A 24,647-nucleotide genomic window follows, 5' to 3' on the forward strand; every position below is an offset into this window, starting at 1 on the left:
AAGGCCCTGTGTGTCTGCCCACAGTGGTCTCTAATGTCTCTATCCTCTAGCTTTGCTAGATGTGGCCTTGCAGGATGGAGCTCAGCTTACTTCTCTGGAGGTTAATCAGTGCTCTTTCCTGTTAGTAGTTTCTCTTCATTGCTGAGTTGCTTTCCATGAAGTGGGCGTACCACAGTTGGGTGCCTACTACTGAGTATTGATCAGCTGTGACAGACACAAGCAGCTGTCGTCGTATCAGATATCCAGTGCAGACCTAAGGAAGCACACCACTGTATTAGCACACAAAATCTGCTTTCATCTTTACTAAATGGCAACATTATATGTTTAGAAGCAAGTGTTATAAATTTCATGATTTATAATCTACAAATGTTTGCTGTAATACTGCTTTATATATCTGAATATGTGAGGGTCATGCAAAAAATTTCTTGGGTAAAAGTGGTTGCAAATGGGAGCCTGCGGGAAGCCCTACCTCGCTGTGACAACTCTGGGATTCTTGTGCCTGTGCTGGGGTCTCCCAGCGCCCATCACCAGGCTGGCGGATGTCACTCCTACAGGGACGCTTTTCTGTGTTGAGAAATGGAGGGCTGCTTCCCTCTTCCATAGTGCCCGGGGCCTGGAGATTGCAGATGCTGTCAGTTTTTTTTTTCATTCATCTATCTGGGTCTCTGCTGGTAGAACCCTCTCAACTTCTCTCTTAGTTAGGGTTTTATTGCTGTGAACAGACACCATGACCAAGGCAAGTCTTATAAATAAAAACATTTAATTGAGGCTGGCTTACAGGTTCAGAGGTTCAGCCCAGTATCAAGGCAGAAGCATGGCAGCATCCAGGAAGGCATGGTGCAGGAGGAGCTGAGAGTTCTACATCTTCATCCAAAGGAAGCCAGGAACAGCTGAGCATCCTCAGGCAGCTAGGAGGAGTGTCTCCAAGCCCATCCCCAGAGTGACACACTTTCTTCAACAAGGCCACACCTTCTACTAGTGCCACTCCCTGGGCCAAGCATATGCAAACCATCACATTTCACTCCCTGGCCCTCGTAGGCTTGTTCAAACACATAAGTCTATGGGGGCCATACCTAAACATAGCATAATAAAACTTCCAAAGTTCCCATAGTCTGTAGCAGTATCAACAATGTTAAAAGTCCAAAGTTCAAAGTCTCTCCTGAGATCCATCCAATCACTTAACTGTAATCCTTGAATTAAGTCAGACAACCAGCTGGGCAAACTCCATGCCTGATGTCAATGCAGTCTTCAGATTTTCAACTCCTTTTTCATCTTTGTTGATGGCAACAAACTTTTTCTCCTGGGCTGGTTCCACTCCCTGTTAGCAGCTTTCCTCAGCAGATAGCCCTTGGCTCTGGCATCTTAACATCTTTGGGTCTTCAAGGCAGCTTCAATGTTACAGCTTCTTGTTTCAATGTCTGGGATCCACACATGATCTTCTGGGCTCCTCCAAGGGCTGGCTTCACTTCCCCTGCTCTGCCCTCTGTAGCACTTCAAGCTCAGGTTAATCCACTCCACTGCTGCTGCTGTTCTTGGTGGTCATCCCATGATACTGTCCTTTCTTTCCCCTCTTCTCTTCTGTCTCATCTCTCTCCTTCCTCCCTTCCCTTCTTTCTCTCCCTTCCTGTTCCCATCACTTCCCTCCAGCCCCCTTTGCTATGGATTCTCACTGTGTTCCTCAGGCCAGTCTTAACTAGGCCCAGGTGAGTCTCTCGCCTTGCCCGCCCAGGTATTTGGACGACAGACGTGCACCGCAGTCCTTGCCAAGCTCCTGCTGTTCATCTGTTTTCCTTAAGACATCTGAACACAGTTCACCAAACACAAACACAGTCTCTGCTGCTTATAACGAGAACCACCTTTGCTCTGTCTGAGATCTCACAGATTATCTTCAACACATGCATTTCTCTCTGCTCCTTTATCCAGTGTGTATTTTAGAATTTTAAATCCTTTTCCTAGTACCTGGTGCAAAGCAGTTTCCGTAGCATCCGCCTGCTTCTGGGTGCTAAGATCTGTCTTCGCTGGCCAGGCCTGCTGTAATGCCCCTGACAAGAGTCCTAGACACAGACTTCATCACACAGTTCTGGCTGCAGCCCAAGGACAAAGCGTTGGTAGACTACTACTCCTGAGTGTCAAGAACTCTTTGTCTAGCAATCTGTCTTCAAAAATTATTTCATTTTGTTTAATGAAAAGTGATGAGAGGTTACAAATTATATATTTTCTTTAGAGGGACAAGTGCACATTTGTGAATTTCCCCAGAGAAGATGAGAAAGCTGGTCCTGACTGCCCGGAACTAAGGGGCAGTCCTTCCTCTTCTCTGCTGCTCTTCCAGGTAGCTTTTGTTTCAGGCTCTTCTAAGGCTGTTCGAAGTAGCAGAGAGCCTGTAACCAAGGCAGACACGGCCTGGTGTCACTGCTGCAGAGGGTAGCAGTGGGATCTGCTTGGGTCTGCGACCTGGAATAATGTCACCCTTCCTGTCTGTCTCAGTGCCCAGTTGCTGCGTCCCTGTAGCTGACTACCCAGGTTGATCACCACAGGCTACCATTTAGATGTTAAAGTGGGTTTAGTGTCAGATCGAGGTATTCCTATTTATTTGTGCAATAGGGGGATAGGAAGTTGGGGTGGTGTGAATGGTGCACACCTGAGTCAAGGCTCTTATGTAGTGGAGTCTGAAAACGGTTTCAGCTTGCTTGTTTTGTTTCACATGTGGAAGTATTTTAGAGCTGACTTGATAATTTTTCCCTGATGATTATGTCAAAGGAACTTTGAAGTAAGCGACTCTGTGTGCCATGTTCTCGTTGACATTTCATCAGCAGATGTCAAGCTGAAGGGCAGTTCTTACCCTTTGTGTCCCTTTGGGCCTTATGACAATGTGCTGCACACACAGACTGTGGGAGGAAATGAGACCAGCCCTTGGTTTTCTGAGTGCAGCTCCTTGCGGTTGTCTCGTACGAACGATAGATTTAATAGCTCTCTTTGCAAAAAGTCCAAGTCTAGAATTGTCTTCTTTTTTGTAATAGGAATGAAGACCTGAAGCAAATGCTGGAGAGCAACAAAGATTCTGCCAAACTTGATGCCATGAAGCGAATTGTTGGGGTAGGTCATGTGTTCAAGTATTTTGGCTTCTGGAAGCTGTGCATATATGTGATTATATCCACTATGTATGCTAAGTAGCAGGTAAACAACATCACTGTTCTTCCTAATTAGTTTACATTACCTTTTAAAATGTTAGGGAGGCAGTAACATAAGAAATCAAGAAACTTTGTTCTAGTTCTAACTTTTCTATCTCTGATATCAAGGTATTTCTTCTGTGAGCTAGAATCGGTCATTCTGAAGACAAAATAAGGCAATAGCATAGCCCTGTCTTCACTTAAAGGTGTTTAAGGAAGTTTTGTGATCTTGCTGCCTACAGTCGTGAGTACATGGGGCTGTGCATGAGAGCTGATGTCCTCTCTTCTCATAGCAGAGCTAAGACCCATCCAGGAAGAAGCTCCGGGTGCTGCCAGGCTGTTTGAGGTGGGGCCTGGGAAGATGAGCGAGCTGACTGTAACAAGTTAGGTCAAGTAGGAGGAGCCCGACGTCATCAGTTAGGAGAAAGCTCTTTGGAAGAAGGTCCCATGATGCGGCAGGGATCTCTATGAGATGGTGCTTTCATGTAAATACATGGGTTATAACGGTGGAAAACATATTTATGCAAGCTCCTAAAAAGCTTGGGTGACTCATTTCATATCCGTGAAGTTAAATGTCTTAACATCTACTGAAGGGGTAGAGGGAGATTGTAACAAGAAGATGTTCCCCGGAATCGTCAGGTGTCCCCTTTAATAAAGGCTCAAGATGAAACAACATAGGATACAAAGCAGGAAACCTGTGAAGCTTGAAGGAGAGACAGATTGATGGTTACAGTTAAACATGCCCCTATGCTGCTCTGAAAAGACAGTGGAGTGGGAGACAGGAAGCCAGCCAGGCCCAGGACAGCAGCAGCAGCTTTAATGAAGGAGGTAGAAGTGTAGCCGCCATCTAATGGTGGAGACAAAATGCAGCTACACAGCTCTTGCCCTCAAGTAAAGTCTCCAGGGCCAGAAATGGGTTACGTGTAATTGTATTGCTGGCAAAGGTGCTCATGGAAATCCCCTAACAACCCAGGTTATTGCCAAGGCTCCTGTTGCTCTCTGAAGCATGATAGGAAGGCCCTCTTCACCTGAGGTCAGGGAGTCGTCAGCTGTCTTGGTTTTGCCAACACTACAGGCTATTCTGTGAGTGATCTCACCCCATTGTGAGCACACACTAATGGTTTGCTCTGTTCTCCCATACCGGTTCATTTTCATACGCTCAGCTGCAGTCTCGGTAGCCGACTTGATTCCTCATCTCCCTCATGACTGCTCTCCCTCATCTTTCCCTTCGGAGCAGTGCTCCATCTTCCACTCACTCCTGTGCTGGCCTCATTCTCACCTCTCACTCATCAGTCTGTTTTCATGTCTCTCACCATCTCCCTGGGAGGACGGTAGTGGTCTTGCAGTTGTTTGAGGCCCTTCTGTATCTCCTGTTCTCTTTCCCACACTAATCTGGAAAGATCTTGAGATGGAAGTCCAGTGAGGCCTGTCCTCTGCTCAGAGCTCTGCAGTGCCTTCCATTTCCTTCATAGCAGTGGAAAGCCACGTCCTTTGCCTGGGGGCCCCCAGCTGTGACATCGAATCCTCCTTTCCCATGTGTACTCTACCCTGGCTGCTCTGACCTCCTGCTTACAGAGCTGTGGAAACGGCTCTTCCTGCAAATCCCACACTCCCCCTTCCTTCCTTCAGCTTCCCCTGAAAGGAGAGCTTGTGTGATCACTTTATGGAAAAACAGCAGCCCTGCCTCTACCTCTACATCGCAGGGCTCCCCAGTTCTCTCTCCCTTTGTCTGTGGTACTCAGTGTTGCTAGCCTCAGGTATGATATTCACTTGTTGATGGAACATCATGTGTATTGGAAGGGACTACATGGTTAAGGACCACTGTATCTCTGGCGCATTGTGGCCTCTCAGCAAACATTTTTGGAATTGTACCATAGGGTATTTTTCTCTTTCCCTCATACATATTGACTTTGTGAAGGCTCACAGAGCATTACTCTATGGGTGAGGGAATGGGGCTACAAGCCAGCGGATGCTTTAGCTGCAGGACTTGTGAATTTTCTGTGATTCTTAGCAAGCTTTACAAAACATACAAGTAAAAATATTACAAGCAGGGAAACATAATAATAAAAGATGAGGTTGTTTGTTTAGTTTTTTTTTTTTTTTTTGAGGCATTTGATCCAGGTTGACTCAAACCTTCCTGCCTCAGCCTCCCAAGTGCTGGGCTTATAAACATGCAGTTCTATGCCTAGCAGCCTTGCAGAATATTTTCAAAATGTCCCAACAGAAAGGAATTTCGACTTCTAGTAATTCTTACTGGAATTACAAAGCATCAGATACCACACTGTATTTATATAGCACACTTTCATATTTCATACATAATAAAGCTGACATACCACGTTCCCTGGACTACTGAGGAGGAGAAAGTTAAAGTACAGATAGATAGAAACCAAAGATAAGTAACTACAAATGTACTGTCACTGATAGGAATCCAAAGTGGATTGCAGGTTCTGGGACGGGATTCTGACAAGGGGACGAAGGGGACAAAGAGCCTCAGATCCTGGGGATGGCTTCAGTGAGGGAGGGATATCTCAGGAAGATTGAATGTAGAAAAGTCAAATGAATTGGTGGAACCAGAGAGGGCCAGTACTGTTGTGGTCAACAGTGTAAACCAGTCTCAGGGCAGCAGAGAGGACACTGGAGAAGAAAGTGAAATAGGGAAGCTGCAGATCACCAGGCACTTTTGAAGTAGGCTGGCGTGAGTGCAGTAGGGGAGGGGGCTCTTCCCCCCTTGTCATGATGCTAGGGTTGAACCAGGGCATTGTGTGTGATAGACAAACCTTCTGCCATTGGCTAAGCTATAATAAGCTCACAGTGCTCTGTATTACAGGCAGCAAGGGAACTAACTGTTGGGATGTCCTCAGCGAGATGATGCTGACCTGAGGTAGGGTCAGAACAGCAAAGATGGATTCACAGGAATGATCAAGAATGAGGACCTGGTTGCTGAATAGACATGAGAAGAGAACAAGGCCTTTCTGTGGTGTCTGTTGTTTAGGAGAATTGGCAGAAATGAAGAATTTCTCCTGTAATGTGTTTTTGTTTTTCTTCAAGTCTCTTGTCTTGAAGACCGAGTCTGATTTTAGGCAGCATGACTGGGATGAGAGAGACAGCTGCCGCTGTGGTTAGGCAGTTAGGTGCAGAGCTCCGAGGACTGATCTGGTTTGTAGAGTGGGTTCCTGAGAGTGAAAGAAGTCTTCCGAATTTGGGCATCTGATGCAGCCGTGGTACGCAGACCTTCCTCCTGTGGGTGGAGGGAGAGGCATCAGTGAAGACACTGTGACAGTTATAGCTTGACAAATAGGAGAGTCGCTGAGAAAGCCTGGAGAGCTTGGCAAAGTCCCTGCCCACTGCATGTGCTACATTTAATGCAGAAACCTGGGAGACGTGAAAGCAAGAGTGCCCGCAGTGCACTTAGCCCAGGACAATGCCATGACACTTCCGTGCACACCTTAGTTTACTGTGTGTATTCTCTCCGTCCTCCTCCTGTGGGAGACAGTCTCATACAGGCTAGGCTGACCCTGGATTTCTGATCTTTGTCTCTCTTCCCAGGTGCTGGGGTCACAGCAGCGCGCTCCCATGTCTGGCTGTACATTTCCCCTTTCTGTGTGTTTCTCTGGATTCATGTTGAGACACCGAGAGGGTGTGGTTGATACTAGAAAAAGAGTTTAACTGTTATTATGTAGCTTGCTTTGTGACAAAATCTTTCAAATAGTTTGTGTGTGTAAAATTTTCCAGAACATCGATTTGTTTTCAGGTTACTAACTTGTTTCTGTCCTGATTCTTCTCTTTAACCCTTCAGATGATTGCAAAGGGGAAAAATGCATCGGAACTCTTCCCTGCTGTTGTGAAGAATGTGGCCAGTAAAAACATTGAGGTACTGTTCACTTTTTCTGTTTTTTCTACACACTTCTGGCTATTTCAGAACTTAATGTATTTAAATACCACGGGCTTTTTATTATGGTAAAATGTCTGCAAACTCAACTATAGGTAAAGTATGCCAACAAGTGGGTTTGAACTTAGCTTTGGGTTTTTGGTGGAAACTGTGAAACATAAGATTGAAGTTGTGCTGATATCATTTACCCACGTCGACGTCCATGATTCCTAAAGGCAGTGGAGTTTCACGGTAGCCTCTCTCTAGTGAGACAGACCTAGTAAGTTCTAGCCAGACTTGTGATTTGTGGCTCTTTTGCCACATCTAAGGGAGAAAACCAAACCAAAACACCCCAGAGATTTCTGAAGGGTTTTTGGCTATGATGACAAGCACAGAGAGCTCACTGTGCCTGCACGGGTTTATTAACGGAGTTCAACCCCCGCAGGACACTTGTCCTTTCCAGAGGTTAGATTGGAGCGGCGTTCTGAATTAGGAGGCCTTGAGAGCCATTTACAAGAGTCGTTACTAGAGGGGGAGGGCGGTGATTTTAGGGAGTGCTTACTTTGTGGCTTTGGTAGTATTTTCAGTACATTATATTGCACTCCCCCATGTAGTTATTTCTACTTTTTATGATGGTATTTGTCTTAAGAGTTTCAATGGTCACAGTACCCTGAGGAGGAAAGGGTTTGTTTCCAGTTACAGCTCCAATGCTCACTGCTTTGTTCCTCGTGGCCTGTTCAGTATGTTTTTTTCTCACAGCACCCAGGACTACCAGCCTAGGGATGGTGCTACCCACAGTGAGCTCGGCCTCCCCACACCAATCAAGAAAATATACCACAGGCTAGCTCACAGGTTGTGTTCCTTCTGCTTAATTTGTTTTTTCCAGAACATGTGCTTGATGAGGATGCTCCACCAGTGTGAGTAGTTGCCCTCCTTGTAATGGAGTATGGTTGGCCAAGGGCACTTGGAAACCTCCATTTAGTAAAACCGGGGGAACTGAGACTAGCTTCACACTCACGCAGTGGCTTCAAATAGAGCTGTGTTCCTCGGGAGGGCACTGCCCTCCCCAGCACACACCACGGCCCTGCTGTGTTCGTTCTCATGCCTGAGCGATCCACCACTGTTCCCCACTGAGCCCCACTGCAGCTTCAAGCCCCAGCCCTGCCACCGAGAAACTCCACTGGGTAACAGGGTTCATTCTGCTCCGTTTCATTGAGTTCAGTGATTTTAGTATATTCATAGAATTTATCACAATTCCATGGTATTTTTCTCGCTCCAAAAGAAAGCCTGTGATGACTGGCAGGCACCCCTAATTCCCCTACCATCTGTCTCCATGGATTTGCCTATTCTGGCCATTTCCTGTGGTCATTTTAAATGAAATCACAGGAGGCCATGAGACTGCCCTGAGGCCCCAGCAGACTGAACATGAGCCTGCTGAACAGAGCTGTCTCCAGCTGGTTTTCAGGGCTCTTTGTACTGTAGCATTCCAACTGAAGGGGTTTTGCAGTGACCAAAGCCAAAAAATGCCACAAAAATCACCACACTAAAGACCTCATACGAGAGATTGATTGGAGAGGGTGTTTCTCTGAGCATGGGTGGAAAAACACACAGCACAGACCGGTCGTGATGGTGGGCATTATAGGTGTAATGGAGCATGCGCATTGGGAGCACATGCCAAGGAAGAAGCATGTCACATTAGTGATGACGGCCATTGGCACTGAGTCATTGAAAGTGGGAGCAACCCGGTTCTGGAATGGCTGCAGTTCTTAGTTGGCTAATACTAACTGCTTTTGTGGCTGGATAGCGTTCTCCTGTATGGGTACCTGTGTTCTGTGTATTTGTCTATTGGTGGACAGTTAGGATTTTTGGGCTATTAGGAGTCACGCTGCTCTGAGCATTAGTGTCCAGATATTCATGTGCATGTTGATGTCACGTGTCGATGTCTGCTGTTGCTGAAGTATGACAACTCTGAGAACATTGTCCTCCAACCATTTCTTTCCTACAGCATCATTTTAAGTCCAAATTAGTAATGCTTGTAAGTTCTAGTTTTTCATATCTTTGATGACACTTGCCCTTTCTTCCCTCCTGTCCTCTCTTTGCCCCTCCCTTTCTCTTGATGTTCCCCTACTCCAGTTTTCTTTCATTCTTTTTGATACGGGGGATAGAACTGAGGGCTTTGTGCATAATTTAGGAGTATGCTATTAACTTTTTTTTTTAAGTGTATTTTAAATTATGGCTCTAAGAGTATGGACTAATATCTCATTGACACTTTTATCTTCATTTAATCTCATGTCTCTGGTCAGAAGGCATTTGGGGTGTGTTACAGTAGCATTTTCTGTGCCATTTTGGATCTGCCTGCCTGCTGTACTCCCTGGTTTCTCGCCCTGCAGTAATGATTGCTAATGTATAAGAATGCTCTCTGTGCTGAGGTTGTTAGTGTTTCACACAGATGAACAACACCGTGAAACTAGTCCTGTTTCCCTGTGTGTATTTTACAATGAAGACACGATGGAGGATTCACTTAAGTCACAGCAGATGTTTTCGGTCTCCATCCAAAGCCAGGGAGCATTCCAGCCATTGCCCTCTCAGCGCCATTTTCCATTCTACCGTAGCCTCTGACCCCTCCCTCCCTCATCAGCATTGGCTATGACCAGTGCTTTGGGAGGTGCCAGGTCTATGGACGATCTCTTTGTTGTTGGAGATATGGATAGGGGTGGTTGTGTCTATGGAGCTGGTGGTAAATCCACTTGGCATTTCTGGACCTTTCATTGTAGAAACATTTGTCATTAATGTTTGCTAAGAGCTGTTAATCTCTGGCGGTGGTTATCAGTAGGAGATCCTGTTGTGTGCTCCTTTTCCTTTTTTGCTCCCCAATTCTGTAAGAAAAGTTTTAGTAGAAACATTATTGCTGGTCTCTTTGTTCTAAATATGTATTTAGTTTATTTTATGTGTATGGGCATTGGCCTGCATGGGTGTTTTTGCACCATGTGTGTATAGTTCTAGTGAAAGCCAGACGGTGGTGCTGGATCCTCTGGAACTGGAGTTACAGATGGTTGTAAGCCACCATGTGGGTGCTAGAAACTGTTTCTGTGTCCCATGTAAGAGCACCAAGTGCTCTCAACCACTGATCTTGCCATTTCCCTCTGGGCTGTTTGTTTTTTGACATTTTTGTTTTTTAAAACTTTGTGATTTTTTTTGAAACATACTTAACCTAATATTATAAAAAAAATTGAAATAAGCTTCTTAGAAACCTGTGCTCAGAGAATTGATTGATGTTTCCTTGCTGCCAAGTGAGAAATTTCATTTTTTATAAGTATATTCTGCCTTAGATACACAGGTGAGCCATATGGTACATGAGATGTCAGATGATACCAAAAGTGACCTAGAAAGCAGCCGGCTATTGTACAAAAAAATAATCAAAGCTTTAGTCAATAACTCATGAAGTTTGATGTAGTGTTATCGATAAGCTAATTAAACAGATCTGCCTGTGTTCTTGCCGACTGCCAGGGCTCTGCTGTGGTTAGCTTTACAGCAAGGAGTGTTGTAACATTGAGTGAAAGTAACTGATCAGAGCGTGGCGTAGTCACGGACCTCTAACTACTCCCATTTCTGCTCACAGAATGGACTCAGGGAAAGAGGGCTTTCTGTGCACACCTGCAGCCTGGCAGTGCATAGGCCTCTTGTGGTCAATATTGATTGATTCTTATAACAGAACTGGAACAAATTTAGTGTTTTGCAACCTTCTGTGATTTAATATTGTTATGCTTTTTGCCATAACAGTCACAGAAATTCTTCTCCAATTGTGAGTAATTACAGTGAAGCCTGCTAGCTCAGCTGTGGTTCAGAGTGTTTCTGTGTACCCATTATGAATCCTAGCTGCATCCTGGAGTTCATAATGCAGTTTTAAAGCTCACTGGCTGTCCTGATAAACAAAGGTGTTGAGAAATAAATCCAAAGGAAATCAGGACGGAGTGGACTCTTAATGTTTCTTTTCTAAAACTTTGCTGTGCAGAGTTGGCTCTGAGCGTGGTTAGGAAGGACAAAGAGCACTTCAAGTCATCATTCCAAACAGAGAAAACAAGTCACACAGTCATCATAATGCTCATGCTTCCTCGGAGTGTACTGGTAGCGTTTAGACATTGCTATTCAGTGACTTACAATTGCTTGGGACATTAGATCCTAGTTAGAGTAACCTGTTTGGAAATCCCTAGTTTTTGTCAGTCCTGTGATGCTGGAATGGGTGTGAATCACGGGTAGTTAGTTACTGAGCCCTGACCAGCCATCCAGTCGGGTAGTCACTGAGCCCTGAACAGCTGTCTGGTCAGCCTGGCAGTACACAGTTTAACTCAAGCACCTTCATTTCTAGGTGATTTGAAAACTTTCTGGTTGAGATGAAAACTTGCTGATAACCTGTCAACCACCAGGTGTAGGTTGCTTTAGGCTGTCCTGGCTGTTTTTGTGTCAACTTGACACAGCTGGAGCCTCAGTTGAGGAAATGTCTCCATGAGTCCCAGCTGTAAGGCATTTTCTCAACTAGTGATCAAGGGGGGAGGGCACAGCCCATTGTGGGTGGAGTCATCCCTAGCCCAGCCCATTGTGGGTGGTGCCATCCCTGGGCTGGTAGACCTGGTTCTATAAGGAAGCAGGCTGAGCAAGCCAGGGGAACAAGCCAGTAAGTAACATTCCTCCATGGCCTCTGCATCAGCTCCTGCTTCCTGACCTGCTTGGGTTCCAGTCCTGACCTTTGGTGATGAACAGCGATGTGGAAGTGTAAGCTGAATAAACCCTTTCCTCCCCGACTTGCTTCTTGGTCATGGTGTTTTGTACAGGAATAGAAACCCTGACTAAGACAAGGGCTGTATTCAGGAACTTAAACCTCTAGCCGGAGAGTTTTGGTCATCTGTTTTCAAAGAACCATCTATCACAGGATCAGCAGTATGACACCAACACTTTAAGACATTGCTTTGAATCAGAAATGTTAGTTGTGGTTTGGGTCTTTTAGCTTCTCCCACCTTTCTTTTTTCTTTCTTTTCTTTCATCCATTTATCAAACCCTGTGCTGAGGGCTGACTTTCATTGGGTCGCATTGAGGGATCAACTTTTATGAGACTGACATGTGTCCATGTGCTAAGAAGGCACTGGAAGTCACTTTTAAACTGGCTTTCCTTACCTGGTTTGGTTTCTGTCTAAACTGGTCTTGCCTGGTTTTGGAACCTATGGTTTGTACCTTGTGTAAAAAATCACTTGAATAATTTAATGGAACTATTACATATGTATGTTCATCTTTGGATTGTGCAAACTCTGAAGAGTAAGAAGCACCTGTTTGAACAAAAGAAATTACATGGAGTCTGATTGGGAATTTAAGCACAAAGTTCCCTGGTTAAAGAGATGAGGATCCTGGAGTGAGCCCCCCCCCCCCCCCCCCCCCCCGACCTCACCGAGTCACAGTTCCTCTTGGCTTGTTAGCATGAACTTCCAGGGCCAGGTTCCTCGTGAAGCAGCTCTGTACTTGGAGTTAGGAGATTGGCTCTTCCCTAGCAAAGTTGTATGCTGGGTGTTGTGTATGCTTTATTAAAGGTTAGATGATTTAAAGCATTTGTTTATAAATGCATTTTTTTCCTGCCTTAAAGAACAAGAGATCTGAGTGTTGGACTCTAGTTCCAGGAAAAGAAGGTCAAGGCGGAAGCTCATGAGTTCCTGACCAGCTTAGGCGATAAGGAGGTCCAGTCTCAAAGGACAAAAAAACCCAATAATCTATGAAAAATTTATTTTTGGGCTGTGTAATTTTACTAGGTTTTCGGGTATCCCTTGGGGAAAAGGTACTATCACCTTTCTTAGGTGCTACATCAGTAGGAACCTCGAGGACTGATCTCACCGGCCAGAGCATGGAGGACTTGGGAAAGCACCCCCGCACCCCCACAGACATATCCTGTTTGTGTTGTTTTTCTGCTCCTGTGAGCATCAGCCAGTATCAGCCATCAGGCGGCCTCCTTGACTTGCTGTAGTGCTTAGTGGAAGTGAGCACTGAGAGAAGAGGCAGTGTGGGCGGCGGACCCTAAAGTGCTCAGAGAGTGAGGCGAAGGGTAAAGAGAAATAAGAGCCGACCCGAGGTGCTTTCTTCTTATAACCAGAAAGAAACACTGAAGGCTTCCTCAGGTGGCTGAAAAGACGGGGTGCCTCCGTACAGCCAGGGCCCCGAGGCAGAGAAAACAAGCGGTATATGGGATTGGAAGTTTAAAGTACGGGTTCCATATAGGGTAATTGGACTGATGTTAGAGTTCTTGATTTGGGTAACTAAACTGTTTGAAAAGTGTATGTGATGGTTTTACTAGAAGCTGAGGGAACGTTCTGTGAAGGGCATGAGCACACGGCAGCTGTGAAACTGGACAGTGACTGTTGCTCACCAGAACAGAAACAGCCGTGCTCTTTAGGTACGTTTCCTTCTGCAGAGTTGGTTATCTTGAGTACAGTTTTGGGAAGGGTTGATGTTCGGAGTCCTGAGTGGATTGGTGTGACACATGTGAGAGACTGCTTTTGGCCCCCAGAGACGTGAGTGGAGTTAGTTTGCCCCTGTCATGACAAGGGGCTGCCGTGGACTGTTGATGTGAGAAAGCTCTTCCTTCAGGTGAGCTTTTGTTGATCTCTTGAGCAGGGTTAAGCTGCTGTCATGCTGGCTGTGGGCTGTCAAAGCTATGGAAGAAGCTGCTCTTTCCTAGGGGTATGGAAACAGACAAATATTGCTAGTTCGGCCTAGCTCCGTAGTCCTAGACTTGTGTGGCTGAAACAGGAGGATTGCTGTGATTACTACAGTGTGAGTTCTAGGGCAACCCGAGGGAGCTACGGGGTGGGAGCCTGTCTCAGTCTTTCCATATTTATGTAACTAGATATGATCTTATTTTTGTTTCTTGTTTTCAGACAAGCAGAGGTGAGATCCTATAATTTATATCATTTAACATGTTAAAATTTCTTACATAAAATTCGGTGCTAAATACAGCACAGTTTACTTGGATATAGTTATTGTTTATGTATTAGCATTCTATTCTTTACTTTTTGGTCTCAGAAGATTTTAAATGAAATTTGGTGGAGGAAGGGTTATCAGGGATAACCTGAGTGTGGTTGAGACCAAGGTATAAATTTTATTTAGGGAATTTTTTTCTTTCTATAAAGAAATAATAGGACAGATTATTAGCTCCTCTGAGTACTGGGTTAAAGAGTTTAGATTTTATTTTTAGGATTTTGTGGAACTATTTGGCCATGAAGAATATTTAGATTTTTTTTGTAGTTAATTTCATTTATAACATCTGTCATATAATAAAGATGAGTGGGTTAATATACATTCAGAATGTCCACTGTATTCACTAATTATGAGGGTATAGAAAATGTGCTCATCAAGTTTTGTGTTTTGCTCATAAAACTTGTGTTTATGATGTTATGAAGGTGGCTAAGGAGATTGAATCATAGAATTGTCTGAAATTATCTCAGTAAGATGCTAAGAGAAGCCAAGCCTTAGATCCTGAACTTTCCAGTAGATAAATGCACAGTTTTGTTTTTCACTTAAGAAATAGAGGCCAGAAAGCTGTTCAAATGCAGTGGGGCTTCCCAGCACTGCACTCGGGAGAGTGGATACAGTGGGGCTTCCCAGCACTGCACTCGGGAGAGTGGATACAGTGGGGCTTCCCAGCACTGCACTCGGGAGAGTGGATACAGTGGGGCTTCCCAGCACTGCACTCGGGAGAGTGGATACAGTGGGGCTTCCCAGCACTGCACTCGGGAGAGTGGATACAGTGGGGCTTCCCAGCACTGCACTCGGGAGAGTGGATACAGTGGGGCTTCCCAGCACTGCACTCGGGAGAGTGGATACAGTGGGGCTTCCCAGCACTGCACTCGGGAGAGTGGATACAGTGGGGCTTCCCAGCACTGCACTCGGGAGAGTGGATACAGTGGGGCTTCCCAGCACTGCACTCGGGAGAGTGGATACAGTGGGGCTTCCCAGCACTGCACTCGGGAGAGTGGATACAGTGGGGCACAGTGGGGCTTCCCAGCACTGCACTCGGGAGAGTGGATACAGTGGGGCTTCCCAGCACTGCACTTGGGAAAGTGGATAGTTTTAATCATGAGTTAATTGTATTAGTGGAGGTAAGAAAATAAAATTCTTACCTAGTTTGTTCTACTTACATCTCATTTTAGTTTGAATGCTATACCAAAAGAAACAGACACTGGAGTGTGTTTAATAAGGAACAAACAGCCTAGAGAAGTAACCTAAAACCATGTCGTATCAAGAGGAACTAGGGGTTGAAAACTTGGTGGTAGTGTGTGCTTAGCATGTTCTAGACCATAGGTTCTTGTTCTTACTGCCACCGCCATATCCATCTCCTCTTCCAACTACCTTCTTCTTCTCCACGTATTTTTCTACCACCTCCACTGCCTCCAGCATTGCCAGCACCAGCTCCTCCTCCTCCCCTCCTACCGTCTTTTCTCCTCCTCCACACCTCTACTGCCATCACTAGTGGGAGTGTTTTGGGGAAGGAGACGCTGTGAACGTCATTAAATTCCCTTTCGAGACCTCCAGAGCACAGTCCAGTCTAGTGTCTTTGGCTTTATTCTCATGTACTATCCTTACTCAGCTGAAAACACCCTGCAGTGTATATTGGAGTAGGACACTGTCATTTAGGGGGTTGGGACTGTCTGACAGATGAGGAAACAAGCTCCCGTAGCAGATGGTGATGGCCCATGCTGTTTACAGCTAGATTTGAGTTTTAGCTCTTTTTAAATTTTTTTTTGCCAGTTAGTTGATATTTTGATATTATATAAACTTTCTCAGAGACTCCTTAAAACCTTCCTTCACAAGCCTTTTCATTTTGCTGGCATAATCATGCACAAAATAGTGTCTGCTTTATAGTCTAAGCTGTGACCAGATTTGCTTACTTACTTGAGGAAACTTGAGAGTGGACTTTGGTATATAAAATACTGAGTTTTAAATTTTCATCCTGGTAGGAGTGAGTGACTTTTTTCCTCCTTCAAATAGATTAAGAAGTTGGTGTATGTTTACCTCGTCCGATACGCTGAAGAGCAGCAGGACCTGGCTCTCCTGTCCATAAGCACTTTCCAGCGAGCTCTGAAGGTAAATCAATGATTAGCGAGCAGGTAAATAGCTACAAGGTGTCTGCACAGTTGAAGGTGTGCTCCTCTAAGGAATGGGACAGTAATCTAAATTGCCTAATAGCTGTGGCTTCAAAGAGTGCAGGTTCAGTAGCCTGAGAAAGTGATTTCTATATAACCATGTGGAACCTTGCCCCAGAAGTGGCAGCTTTGTTTCTTTATGCACATTCAGCCATTACCATGTAGTGAAGGACTGTTTGTCATTGTACCAACTGGTTGTTGAAAGTTCCAGAGACAAGACAGTGGGGCATTTTAAAAGGACACATTTAAATTGATGGTGCATTTTATTGTGAAAGATCAAAGGCCTCGCCCATTTAGTAATAACTAGTCAACTGTACTTGGACTCTCCACTTGTCTTTAAACAATGACCTGCTGCTGCTGTGTGGATTATGCTCGGTAGCACCGCTAACTAGCATGCAGGTGTCTTCGAAAGTATAAACTTGAAATTTTGATGGGTATTTTCCCTGTTCTAGGACCCGAATCAACTAATCCGTGCAAGCGCCTTGAGAGTTTTGTCAAGTATTAGAGTGCCAATCATTGTGCCTGTCATGATGCTGGCTATTAAGGAGGCTTCAGCCGACCTGTCGCCATACGTCAGGAAGAACGCAGCCCATGCTATACAGAAGCTGTACAGGTAGGTGCTTTGCTGACCACATAGATGTCTGTGCTTACACAGACTGTTGTAAACTAGACAGCTTTTTTAAAAGAGAAGATGTCTTCTGTTTCATTTTACTTTTTTTGTTCTTCTCTCATACATTATATCCTGACCAGTTTCCCTTTCTTCCACTCCTTCCAGTCTCTCCTCCCACCTTCCCTCTCCCTCAAATCCACACTTCCTCCTTTTCTCTTTAAATAAAAGAAGAGGCCTCCCAGGGAACACGGGCCTAAGAAGTTACAATGACTAGGCACATACCTCATTTCAAGGCTGGACAGAGGCAAGCCAGTAGAAGGAAAAAGGTTCCAAGAGTAGGCAAGAGAGTCAGAGACACCCTCCACCTCCACTGTTGGGAGTCTCACAAGAACAGCAAGTTAAACAACCGTAAGGTCTACGCAGAGGAATTAGTTCAGACCCATACAGGGTCTGTGTTTGGCACTTCAGTCTCTGTGAGCCCTAGTGAGCCAGCCCTGCTTGGTTGGTTTTTGTGGGTCATGTTTTCATAGTGTCCTCAACCCCTCTGACTCTTACAGTCCTTCTTCCCTTCTTTCATGATATCATTTTTTTTAAAACAGATGAGTAATAATCCATCGTGTAAATGTTCCACATTTTCTTTAGCCGTTCTTCACCTGAGGGACATCTAGGTTGTTTATAGTTTCTGGCTATTATGAGTAAAGCTGCAGTGAATGTGGTGGAGCATGTGTCCTTGGGTAGGATGGAGCATCCTTTGGGTATATGCCCAGGAGTGGTATGGCTGGGTCTTGACATAGGTTGGTTTCCAGTCTTCTGAGAAACTGACAAACTGACTTCCAGAGTGTCTGAACAGGTTTGTACTTCCACCAGTAGTGGATGAGTGTTTCCTTGCTCCACATCCTCACCAGCATGAACTGTCACTTATGTTTTTCATCTTAGCCATGCTGACAGGTGAGATGGAATCTCAGAGTCATTTTGATTTGCATTTCCTGCTGTTGAAGAATGTTGCACATTTATTTATTTAAGTGTTTCTCATCATTTGAGATTACTCTATTGAGACTTCTGTTTAGATTTGTACCCCATTTTTAAATTGGATTATTTGGTTTGTTGATGTATAGTTTCTTGAATTCTTTATATATATTTTGGATATTAACCCTTTGTCAGATGTGAAGTTGGTGAAAATCTTCCCATTTTGTAGGCTGCCATCTTGTCCTATTGATGTTGTGCTTTACCTTACAGAAGCTTTTCAGTTTCATGAGGTCTTGTTTATTGTTCTCAGTGCCTGTGATGTTAGAGTTCTGTTCAGGAAGTTGTCTCCTGTGTCAGTGTGTTCAAGGCTATTCCCACTTCTCTATTTCTCTTCTGTATCTGGTTTTATGCCGTAGTGTTTGATCCACCAGACTTGAGTTTCGTACATTAAGACAGATATGGATCTCTTTTCATTCCTCTTCATGCAAACATCCCATCAGACCAGCCATTTGCTGAGATTCTTTCTTTTTCCACTTTGTGCTTCTGGCTTCTTTATCACATTTCAGGTATCTGTGTGTGTGGATTTACTCTGGGCCTTTGATTCGATTCCATTGATCAACCTGTCTGTTTTATGCCAATGTCGTGCAGTTCTTATTACTGTAGTTCTGCAGTACAGCTTGAAGTCAGGGGTGACGACACCCCTGGATGTTCTTTCAAGGATTGTTTCAGCTGTTTTGTGTTTTTTGTTTTTCCTTATGAGGTTGAGTATTTTTTTTTAGTATTATTTATTTAATGTATATGAGTTCACTGTAGCTTTCCTCGGACACACCAGAAGAGGGCATCGGATCCCATTACAGATGGTTGTGAGCCACCATGTGGTTGCTGTGATTTGAACTCAGAACCCTGGAAGAGCAGTCAGTGCTCTTAACCTCTGAGCCACCTCTCCAGCCCGAGGTTGAGTATTTTTAAGGTCTGTAAATAATTGTGTTATTTATTAAAACAGACCTTGCCATCTTCTGATGTCTTGTTTAATTTTGTTCTTAAAAGACTTGAAGTTTTTATCATATAAGTCTCTCACTGGCTCCGTTAGAGTGATTCCTAAGGTATTTCATATTGTTTGTGGCTATTGTGAATGGTGCTGTTTCCCTGATTTCTTTCTCAGTCTATTTGTCATTTACATAAAAGAGGGTTGCTGGTTTTTAAAAGTTAATCTTACATCCATCCACTTTACTAACAAGGTTTATCAGCTGTAGGAGTTCCTGGTAGAATTTTGGGGTTGCTTATCATATCGCTAGAGCTACTTTTCATCCACTTATTGTTTTTAAGCTCTGATAATTAGTCTGTTTTTCTAGTAAATTAATTTGGCTGTTTTTCCTTTGCAAATAATACTTGTACATATTTACTCTCGTGTTGGATATACAGAACCTTTGAAGACCTTGAATTCTGAGTTTATTAGGACCTGTTTATTTATAGGTCTCTTAACTTTAAAATAATCAGAATTGGAATTGTCAGTTGTGTAATGTGTCTTATACACACACATTTATGTATGCATTATCAGAAAACAGGGCTTGGGAGATGGCTTAGTGGGTATGAAGCATGAGTGCCTAAGTACAAATCCCCAGCACACAGGTTTTACAAAGCCAGGTTTGTGGGGGAGGGGAGGGCAGCGAGAAGTAGCTCCTGGGAGCTTGCCAGCCAGCCAGCCAGCCAGCCAGCCAGCCAGCCAGCCAGCCAGCCAGCCTAGCCTGAATGGTAAGTGACTGCTTCAGCAGGAGACCTTGTCTCAAGGCACCAAGGCATAGAACCATTAAGGAAGACACCAGCCTCCTCCTCTGGCCTTCATATGTGTATATGCAGCTGCATGCAGCTGTACACTAGCATACATGAAACACATTCACCCCTCCCCACCTCTTATTTACTATATAGTAGAATTTCATGTGTTGCTTACAACTTTTGTCTTTGTTTCTGTTGCTCTGTTGTGGAGTGTGATTCTTGCACAGAGCTTTTTTTTATTAAATACTTTTAAGATGTAGTGATTTTTTTTTTTTTGAAGCCAGGGTCTTATTATATAGTGTCTAAAATATTTATACCTGTATTTTTATTTTATGTATATGGTTGCTTTGCCCCTGTTTGTGTGTGTGCATCCATATATATATATATATGTACACACACATATATATATATATGTCTGTACCTGTGGGAGCTGGAAGAAGGTGTTGGATCCCTTAGGAGTTAAGGATGGAGTTAAGAGCAGCCAGTGTTGTTAACCATTGAGCCATCTCTCTGGCTGCTGATATTTTAGCAGATATCATATAATATCTTGATCTCTGTGAAAACATACCATCTAGATAAGGTTGTTTATCACAGTGTTTACTCTTTTCTGTCACCACCATCTGCTCTGCAAGCCCCTGGGAGCCTCGGTTGTTTCTGGCATGCTCTCAGCCCTGTGCTAAAAAATGTAAATGTGTGGAATCAGCAAGCATCTACACTGTGAGTATCGTGTCCTGTACTAGACAGTTGGCTGCTTTTTGACTGTCACATGAAGGTCCTGGCACATGTGGGAACTCCCCCCAAATAAATACTTGTAATAAAAGACCTTCCTTTAAAAATTTTCCCTTTAAAACAGAAATGCAGTCACAGCAGTGGTTTAAAAGTGCACGTAGGGCCAGCTCGATGTCCACTCCTCTTTGTCCCCACTTTGCTGTCCTTAGCTCTGATTTCATTTTTCTACCAGATGTTTTCACGTTGCCCAGCCTCGCATTCACCCCCTAGGATGAGATGACAGCTTCATAATATAATAATGCATGTCCGAATTAGCGGGATACCACAATTAGGGCTTCTTTAGAAATGCCCTTTTTGTTTTTGGCAGTGACACACCCATAGTTAAAACCGGTTATCGTCCTTCCTTTCCAGTCAGGTGCTTTCATCTGGTCCTCCAAGTTCTCTAGTTGGCCTGGGAGTGACTGGCGCGTGGTTTAGTTCTGGTGAGCAGCATGACAGTCACTTACTGACCAGCAGTCCCCACCCCTCCCAGTTCTCTTAGAACACCTCAGCTCTCCTGAAGTCACAAGACCCACTGAATGCTAGAATTAAGGGCGATAAACACATGGGACTTACTTATTTATTTGTTTGTTTGTTTATTTTTAACATTGTAGTCTTGATCCAGAGCAGAAGGAAATGTTGATTGAAGTCATCGAGAAGCTTCTGAAGGACAAGAGCACTGTGAGTACGGTCTTTTAATGCCACTGAAACTGGGCTGTATTTTACACCATTCACCTTGGTAGATTTGTTAGCACCATTTTTATTGATTCCAGAGTGATATAATTATTAGTAGCTCATGTCTATAGTACTGAAACTGGGCGTATTGGCCCACAACTTTAGGGAGAGAGGCAGGTGATCTGAGTTTGAAGCCGGCCTGGTGTACATAGTGCCAGGGCTACAGATAGAGTAACAAAGTAACAGTAACAACAAGCCCAAGCTACAGCAAAGCAAGTGTTAAAGACAAATGTAAAACAGATGCAGGAGAACTGTGTTGGCCTTGCTGTAGTTTGTTGGTTGTTTGGTTTTTTGGACAGGGTCTCATGTAGCCCAGGCTGATCGCTACTTCATGGCAGTGTGACCGCAGCTTCTTGGGGGCCAGCGTTGCAGGCATACTCTGTCATGCCCAGCTTCTGGAAATTTCCTAGACACACTAACACATTTCTCAAAATGTTTCCTCCCTAAAAGAATCTTATACTTAAAGAAGGCTCATTTTTGTTTCTAAGAGATGCAGCTCTAATTAAAATGAGTAATCTTTTGAGAATGTGTGTCTCTGCCTTTCCCTTTCCCAAGCTTAGTTTCTGTGTGCATTGGTAAGCTGACAAGACTAAGGAGTAAGGTGGTCTACGGGTTGGTGAACTTGGAGGCAGTCTGCTGGTATCTCTGATACGGCTTTTTACAACTCAAAACTGCGGAGGAAGTGTTCATAGGTCATACTAGGGTCACGGACTATTGTTACCCACAGGGTCTCTGTTTCTGGCTCTGTTAGTTTATGGATTAACCCATGGTCTGTCCTTGACAAGGTGCAGTGTTCAGTTGAGTAGATTGTGTTCTTTGTAAGGTAGAGTGTTTCATAGATGTATGGTCTGCGTTCAAACTTTGTTTCCTTGTTGGTGTTGTGGCTTTTTAAAAAGGACTATACTTCTTTATTTTGTATGTGTACATATAAATATGTATGTGTGTATATATGTATATGCATGGGCACACCTGCTAGGCAGTGTTTGTGGTCATAGGAATACTTGAAAATTTGATTCCCTCTTCCCATCATGTGGGTTCTGGGCTTAGAACTGACGTCATTTATGGTCATCAGGCTAGGTGGTAAGCACCTTGCCCCACTGAGCTGTTTGCTGACCCATCCCTGCTGTTCTATGGGGTGCTGGAGTTTCTCTTTGCTGTTCCTACTTAGGAATTCTGATGTTGCTGTGTATGTTTATAATAACGTCATCTTTTATTATTAATAAAATTCTCTTGTTTGGTGCACGGTCATCCTAATTTAGGACTGTTTTCACACTTTAATTCTCCAAACTCCCATATTCAAATTGTATTTTTTAATCCAGTTGCCTTCTTTAGGTAGGCTATAGATGTCTGCTGACTAATTAATCCTACGGTAAGTGCCTTCTGATTGGGACAGTAGATTCACTCATACTTAGTGCTGTGCTGCTTGAGTCAGTTGAGTTCCTAGCTCCTGTTTTACTTGTTTTTCTGTCGTGTGTCTTTTCATTCTCCTTTTGTTGTCAGCACTAAATGGGCATTTTACTAAATACTTCATGTCCTTTATTTTCTTCACCATTTACCTTGACAGTATCATTAGGCTGACCTAGCTATGCATAGCAATTCTTGGATTCCTTTCCTAAGCCATCTAAACTTCTTCAGGGCAGAATATATTAGAAATCTTCTTTGTATTTCTTCTTTGCATAGTTGATATATAAATGATATCAAATATAGACAGACTTACTAAGTAAGTTGAGAGAAATCATGCTCTTTTTTGTCTACCATATGACAAGCATGTTGTCTGCTTCAGGGACCCAAATATAAAGCCTGTTATCAGTACTCAGATGACTTAATTCTAGTTTTAAAAGTTTTCTCTTGTCCATAGGATATTTGCTAAGTACTGGAGAATGGTGAGACTTAGAGGAACAGTTCCCTAATTTATATGTAGTTTGATATTATTTCTGCTCCCTCATAAACTTAAAAGAAATTTGGAAGCAGCTGAGTGTTGTGGTATACGTGTTTAATCCTAGCACTAGGGAGGCAGAGGCAGGTGGATGTCTGTGAGTTCGAGGCCAACCTAGTCTACAGAGGGAGTTCAGGACAGTCAGGGCTACACAGTGAGAACTTGTCTCGAAACAACAACAACAAAGAAGAAAGGAGACCCACAGTTTGGAGGCTATCCTAAATGAGAAGCTTGTGTGTGCACATTTTTGGTCTGCAGAGGGTGTCTGCTGCCCTCTGTTTTTCATGTTGGCTTCATGGTTGCTCTGGAGACCAGGCTAGACTTGAATTTGCTGCAACCCTTCTGTCTTGAACTTGTGATCCCCCTCCTTTGATTTCCCAAGTGCTGGGATCACACAAGGCTGGCTAGACTGCATCTGATTATCATGGGTCTGAACTACAGTTTTAGCTATTAAAATTGAGTTTGTTATATGTTCCATTATGCCTTTTAAGGGTTTGTAATTTCTAATTCATGAAGTTGTTTTGAGTTGAAATTAGCATTATATGACTCCACAGCATAAGGTGTTAAAAAATAGTCTAACTGAAAAGTAGATGGGTCAGAAAAGAATCTACTTTCTTGTAGATTTGATTGCCAGCTATTGATTGCTGACTGTTTATTTCCAAAATAAGGAAAAATACCGAGTAGGTATCTTTAGTAGATATTTGATACTTGACAGTTAGTTCTTAGTGTCTGATTCTATTTTGTGGGGGTGTTTTCTTTCCAAAAGTCACTGTTCACAGGGAGAGTTTTCTGGGTTTTTTGGACATGTTACAATGCAGTAATTTCTCCTAAAGTAATATATAGTGTGTTTACTTAAATACATATATGTCTGTTTTCTTTCTATGTAAACTATGAATATCTCTAACTATAGTATAGCAATACATTTCTTTCTAGCTCTTCCTTCCAATAGCAGGGAGTATCTTCCCTTAACTCCAGTAGATTTAGTGTTCAGCCCAGAATATGAAGAATGAGGTTTTCCATACCTCTTTGTGGGTTGCTAGGCGAGGGGCTTCCCTTTAGATTAGGCATTGGATTGATGCTGTTTTATATGTAATTCGATTTCTTCAGTGTGACAGTAAACATGAGTTGGTTTCTCATATTCTTGAACTTAACTGTGTTAATATTTTAAAAGTCTATTTTCCTGATTGTAAGTTTTTAGAAGATTCATTTTCATTATTTATAATTATGGGTGTATGTTGTGTGGGTATATGTGCATGATTACGATATTCATTAACGCCAGAAGGTATCATTGGATTTCTTGGAACTAGAGTTACAGATGTTGTGAGCTACTTGGTGCCGGTGACGAATCTGAACTTAGATCATGGGATCTGAACTTAGGTCTCCTGCAAGGACAGCACAAACTCTTAACTACAGAGCCATTTCTCTAGCCTCTCTGCTTGTGTTTTAATCCTGCATCTTTGCTGAATTGTTTTTATTTCTGTAATGTTATATGTTTCATAATGTTATATATTATTTATATTGTTTTTTCCATTCTTTTTTATTGTTTTCTTGTAAAATACACAGTACCCGAAGACACAGTTTTCTGTCATTTTCTACAGTGTGAGCGTTTGATTTCTCTAGTGTAATGACTTACCATTTCTGTCAC

The 24,647-nt window shown here is 43.5% G+C and overlaps 1 protein-coding gene across 2 annotated transcripts in view; it reads left to right on the plus strand.

Moving 5' to 3' along the window:
- AP3B1 (adaptor related protein complex 3 subunit beta 1) overlaps positions 1 to 24,647 on the plus strand; it is a 191,070-nt gene that overhangs the window by 23,391 nt on the left and 143,032 nt on the right. For both annotated transcript variants that reach the window (XM_080925494.1, XM_080925493.1), the window contains exons 2-6: positions 3,018 to 3,093; positions 6,964 to 7,038; positions 16,060 to 16,155; positions 16,667 to 16,827; positions 20,946 to 21,012. In XM_080925494.1, the coding sequence (XP_080781620.1) occupies positions 3,018 to 3,093; positions 6,964 to 7,038; positions 16,060 to 16,155; positions 16,667 to 16,827; positions 20,946 to 21,012 (475 nt within the window). The remainder of the gene's footprint in view (positions 1 to 3,017; positions 3,094 to 6,963; positions 7,039 to 16,059; positions 16,156 to 16,666; positions 16,828 to 20,945; positions 21,013 to 24,647) is intronic.

The sequence above is a fragment of the Micromys minutus genome (genome assembly GCF_963924665.1).
Source record: "Micromys minutus genome assembly, chromosome: 11".
In the NCBI taxonomy this organism is placed as follows: Eukaryota; Metazoa; Chordata; class Mammalia; order Rodentia; family Muridae; genus Micromys; species Micromys minutus.